General features: G+C 35.7%; 1 protein-coding gene across 2 annotated transcripts in view; it reads left to right on the top strand.

The window, feature by feature from the left end:
- Positions 1–963: 963 nt before the first annotated feature.
- The window catches only part of LOC127436811 (transcription initiation factor TFIID subunit 3-like), a 94,526-nt gene continuing 89,489 nt past the window's right edge, over positions 964–6,000 (top strand). Inside the window, exons 1-3 of one of the 2 annotated variants that reach the window (XM_051691209.1) lie at positions 1,099–1,237; positions 5,076–5,152; positions 5,360–5,620. Coding sequence is in view for 1 of the 2 variants with exons in the window: in XM_051691208.1 (XP_051547168.1) it covers positions 1,072–1,237; positions 5,360–5,620 (427 nt within the window). In the remaining variant the exon portion in view is untranslated. Of the gene's footprint in view, positions 1,238–5,075; positions 5,153–5,359; positions 5,621–6,000 lie in introns of both variants that reach the window. The other variant, XM_051691208.1, reaches the window with a different exon arrangement.

Raw genomic sequence — 6,000 nt, 5'->3', positions numbered from 1 at the left:
TCCAATAGTGAAAGTGTCCAATAACAAGACGGATACTGAGATTAAGCAAGTATTCTGCTGGTCATGTGATTTTAAAATGGCAGCCCCCATGAGGGCGCCCCTCCCCATGTAGAATAAAACAGCTTTCATAAGGTTACTGATATGACTAGTGTCCTCATCTCATGTGAGTTTTCATGATTTTATACATATATTTCAATATTACAATTTATTTCTTTAGGAGTAAAACTTAAGCGAGCACCTTTAAAGAAAATTTTTGTTGTTATTGTGGTAATCAACTGCCACAAATGCTGTCTATTTAGCTTAACTTGTACTACACCTGGAACATTCCTTTAAAACTAAATCTTGTACAGTATTGCTAGGTAAATCATGTGTCTCGACCGTTACAAAAAATCACTATGGTAACAATAGTTCCCGCCAAAATATCATAAAGTAGGCTATGCCTATACTACATACAATATGTATAGCAGTATCGACCACTGTCTAAAAAGATATTTTAAAATGATTTAAAAATTCTAAACGCTCCTCTCACGCTGTTAGAAAGAGTTATCATAAAAAAGAATCGATTGTTCTGTAGTAACAATAACTATGGCGTTTTGGCGGGAAAATGATGGTTAGCACGGTAATGTTGTAAGGGAAGTTTCGTGGGTATAATACTTGTCGAAAATATGTTTCATTTGCAAATCCACAAAAGTCTTGTGAATGTTATGAAATCAGCATGTTATGGGCTGATCCCAAGCAGAGTTTTTACTGATAAAATATGCATTAGGAATTAAATTAGGAAATCCAAGTTATACTACGATGAATACAAGAAGAAAATTGCATAACTAGTTTATTTTCACACATTTTTGTTTTCCCCCAGCTGCAAATCTACTTTTGAGGACAGGCCGTGTAATCAAACAAACTACACTCGATCAGCATCTCCGCTCTTCTGCGCATGCGTGATCGATTGCTCCGCAATGTTGCGCTTGGGCAGCAAAGATGGCGGCTCCTGTGGAAGCGTCGATGTCCCTAATTGTGTGAATGATCCAGCCCTTCCAGGCGCCGTGAGAGCGGCCTTTCGGAACCGCAGAGATGTGTGAGAGTTACGCGCGGTCGCTGCTGCGGGTGTCCGTGGCACAAATGTGTCAGGCGGTGGGCTGGGACGCGGTGCAGCTGAACGCCTGTGATCTGCTGTCTGACGTGCTGGAGAGATACCTGCAGCAGTTGGCCCGGAGCTGCCACCGCTACTCAGAACTCTGTGAGTACCTTTGATGATCCGTTCTGACACTCACAGCTTTTTATGCCGGAGTTGTGTACACTATTAAGTGTGTTGTGCGTATGCCCCGCCCACCACAACTGTTGTCAGCATGCTAAGCTAGCTAGCCACTCAAATGTTTATTGAGCTATTAGGAGGATTAAAATTTCTCTGTAAACTGCTTATTGCGAATATTTTTGTCCACTTAACAAATACTATATGACAGTATTTTGGTTGTGAAGCTAGGCATCAAACGTCACGCTCTGCGTACTTGTTTTGACAGCTGATCAGTTGTTCATTTGTGCTAAAAAATGACAGTATGTTGCTCAAAATTAAGTATAGTGTGAGGTAGTGTATATGTCTTAGAGGCTGAAAGGTTTGCTAGAGTTTAGACTAGATAATATGGAATCGTTTGCATTAAGGATGCTGCAAAAGGATTCCTACCTGTTGCCATAGTGATGACAAATACCCACTTCTGTTATGTGTATATAGAAACTATATCTGTACTTTCTATTTGTAAAAGTGAAAGTATATTAAGTGTAGCTCATTAAGGGCTGTGATTGGATGTTTTCTGTATTTAACCCTAAAAAGCATGAGTTTTCGCCAAACATTATTACATACCTGGGGTCTTTAGATACCTGGCTTTTACATCTATCACAAATGGATCTACAAAATGCCCAGATAGTGTCAAATTTAAATAATGTTTTCAAGACAATTAGGTATGCGTTACAGGGTTAAATTTACTTTAAAAGCTGTGGAAGTTTGGTTTGTTTACATGCAAAAGTTCAGGTTGCCTTTTTAAGTCATTGTCAGAAATTGTGTAGCAAGGCTAATACAAACTAAGATGTGTTAAGAACATGGTTAAAAAAGGGGGGGCTCATGGCAAAAATGCAGACAAAAATTTAATTGTGGGGGCAAAAACTGCCCTCATAATGAATTCCTCTGGACTATCTATTATGGTCCTATTTGTACATATTAGAATCAGAATCAGAATGAGCTTTATTGCCAAGTACGCTTCCACATACAAGGAAATTGTCTTGATGACAGAAGCTTCCAGTGCACAAACAATACAACAAGACAGAGATGATAATAATAATAAAAAAACAGAATAAAAATGAAAAGCAAATAGAAAATATAAGTATATATTGAAATACACAAGAAAAAAAAAGAGTTGATCTCAAAGGAATAGTTCACCCAAAAATGGAAATTCTCTCATTATTTACTCACCCTCATGCCATCCCAGAAGCTGAACACAAAGGATGATTTTTAGATGAACATTTCAGCTCTGTGGGTCCATATGATGCAAGTAAATAGTGGCCAGAACTTTGAAGCTCCAAAAAGCACATAAAGCAGCATAAAAGTAATCCGTAAGACTCCAGTGGTTTAATCCATGTCTTCAGAAGTGATATGATAGGTGTGGGTGAGAAACAGATCAATATTTAAGTCTTTTTTTTGCTATAAAGTCTCCTCCCTGCCCTGTAGGTGGAAATATGCATGAAGATTTGTTTTGCTAATCGCCAAAAAAAAAAAAAAAAAAAGACGAATGGAAAGTGAAAGATTTATAGTAGGCCTACAAATATATAATTCTTAGGGTAAGAGGTAATAAATTCACAATCCTGAGATTTTTTTAATGAATTGATTAAATTGATGTATTTGACATTTTTCAATGGGTAGAAAAAAATATTCCCTCATGAAAAATACTGGCATTACCAAGATCTGACTAAATTCGCTACCCATACGCTGTTTGATCACAGCCGGCTGCTTTCCAATGCTTACATGCATGTGTCTGCCTGTTCACTTGTGTCTCGTGATGAATGCAGCGCTGCTGCACGAGTCTCTGCGCTGTTTTTAATCAAAATACCCCTTTTTAGGTGATATTAATGTAAACACTAGGGATGCACCGATACCACTTTTTCTCTTCCGATTCTGATATCGGAAATCTCAGTATCAGCCGATCCCGATCCGATACCAGTGTTGTTGTTGTTGTTTTGTTTTTTTTTGCATAATCAGTTTAGAATATCTTTACATTATTGTGTGGAACTAATTGGGAGTACTCTTTAATATGTAAAGAAACACAAACCTCTAACTACACATTATTTCAATATAAATGTATAGCTTATTAAGAAACACTTTATTATGAACTACTACACTGGATAATGTAGCAGCAAAATTAACCGTAATTCCAGTCTTCAAGTCTTCAGTAGAAAAGAAGCCTTTATTTTTATTTTTTTTATAAACTTGTATCTGGACTTTAAAGGATTCAGATCTCTTTTTTGTTCAATTTAGTTGTAAGACATCAGTCCACTTTTCATTTACACAGTTATTTTTGGAACACATTCAACATAAATATTTTTATAATTTGTAAACAAATGATAATAATAATAATATATTATAATAGTAATATATCTCAATCATGCATCTTTATCTTTTAAGCCTTCACGCTTTTATTTTGACATTCTAAACTCTCCAGGAAGTCCTGTATGTGTCTGCTTGTAGGCAAGTTCACAGTAATTTAATTTGCTTCTTATTCAAATTCTGGTAAAAAAAAAAAAAAAAACACACACACAAAAAAAAAACACCTCCAGTGCCGTTCTAAATGCATATTATAAGTGAACCGAACTATTGAGCATCTACATAAGAGATGCTGTTCATGTGTAGCGCTCAAATATTGCACACTGCGTGAAGGCTAAAATAGCCGCGAGTATGTGTGTAAACAACAGTGCCATTCACTAATGTGCTGGCGCTGCGCATACTATATATTTACTTATTAAACACAGACTTTTGTGATTCACAGAGCTATCGCACGTCTTCAAGCGGCTTTGAATAAAATGCACGAGTCATATGAACTACTTTAATGGTGTTTTTATGGTTCTTTTATGTCATTTTTTGAGCTTGACAGTAACGAACATGACTAACACACAGTATCGGATTTGGATCGGGCTCGTCAGACCGATACCCGATCCGTCTAAAAGCTTCAGTTTCGGAGCCGATACCAATCCAGGTATCGGATCGGTGCATCCCTAGTAAACACGGCTGTTAATGAATTACCAGTGTAAACAGATGGAATTAAATCTGCGCTGTCTCAAGATATTAAAGCAAAAACAGCTGTTAATGTATAAGCAGACGGGACAAATTCTTCAAAATTTTAGATCTGTGCGACGTCTAAATGTATATAAGCTGCATGCTGTCTGTTATAGGCGTTCAGGCATTCTTACTGCATCAATAAATCAGTATTAATGTAGATCTATTAATCACACAGTAAAGAGTGTTAAATATTTAAGTAGTTTCATTTTGCATTTAATAACTAATTTTTTCAATGTTTAATTGCTATGGTTGCTGAAAAACTTAAAGCACTGTTCACTCTGTTCTCTATTTAATTACTGCCTCTTGAATAATTGAAATAAAGCAATTTTTACAAGAGAAACACTGAAGGCCTCATTGTTTTAATTTAAATTGTTTTAATATAATTATTTTGTTTTATTACATATTTGCTTACCAGTGCAACACCAAGTTAACATAGAATTGTTAATGATGCTTTTTTCTGCTCATTTTGCTTTTTATTAAGCATGTGAGAAACAGGTTAAATCGTTTTATTTATTTTTTATTCACTTTTTTTTTTTTCAGTAATAACAAGGTGCTGTTTGGTTCATAATGTATTCAATGCACTGTCTTGTGGACTTAGGACATTTTAAATTTAGATATTTGATTTACAACTTTATTGTATTTTTGCATAGATTGAAGCAGTGAACATGTCAGAACCTCTAGTACATTACATGTTACTTTGTTTAGTACCCTTATGTTCAGGTTTTGTGTATCACTGAAATATGCATTTTTTCTTCAGAATCGTGAGAGAATCGTGATCTTTATTCTAAGCAAAAAAATTGTGATTCTCAATTTATCCAGAATCGTGCAGCTTTAGTAAGTAGCCATGTAATAAACAGGATGATGTACTGTCAGACATTCATTTTTGTAAAATAAACTCACATGTGATCCTTTGTTTAATACATGAATAAATTATTAAAGAATAAAATAAAGTATACATTTCTTCAAGTTATTATAGCCTAAGCATTATAATACATAATTGTATAGTAACATAATTCACAATCTCTCTCTCCCTTTTCTCAGATGGACGTACAGACCCTGGACTAAGTGATGTGGACCAGGCTTTTGGACTTTTGGGAGTCAGTATAGCCGAACTTGAGGACTATGTAAATAACTTGGAGCCTGTCGGCTTCCCCCAAACTATCCCTCAGTTCCCCATCAGTAAGAGCAGCGTTCTGCAGTTTCCTGCTGCTGGCTTTGACACGGATGCCCGTGATGCCTTGAGGGGAGAGAGGAGAGACTACATCCCAGAATACTTCCCTCCACTCGTCTCACTTCAGGAAGGTACGTACCACCATCACTATAGAAACAGAACCATCAATTACAGTCATCAATGGATGCAACACATTATCAAAAGATCCAACAACTGGATTGCATTGTAATTAACTATCAAGTAATTACAGTGTTGTTATAGGTATTTATTGTTAATTAGTGGTTTAATTCAGAATACAAGTGATTATATCTAGATTTGGATTGGTTATATAAAAAAAGTCTGTGGTAAGACTCTGCAAGGACAATTTAAAAAGACAAGATTTTTAACAAAATTTTGTTACATTTCCACAACAGAAATGGTAAGAAACTGAATTAGTTGACATCAGTTCCAAATGTTTTCTTTGGTCGCTCAGAGTAAATGGAAAAATTAACAAAGAAGTGTCAGTTTGGTC

Source organism: Myxocyprinus asiaticus, chromosome 47 (assembly GCF_019703515.2).
Source record: "Myxocyprinus asiaticus isolate MX2 ecotype Aquarium Trade chromosome 47, UBuf_Myxa_2, whole genome shotgun sequence".
NCBI classification, from domain to species: Eukaryota; Metazoa; Chordata; class Actinopteri; order Cypriniformes; family Catostomidae; genus Myxocyprinus; species Myxocyprinus asiaticus.
This window is presented reverse-complemented; position numbering and strand designations above follow the sequence as displayed.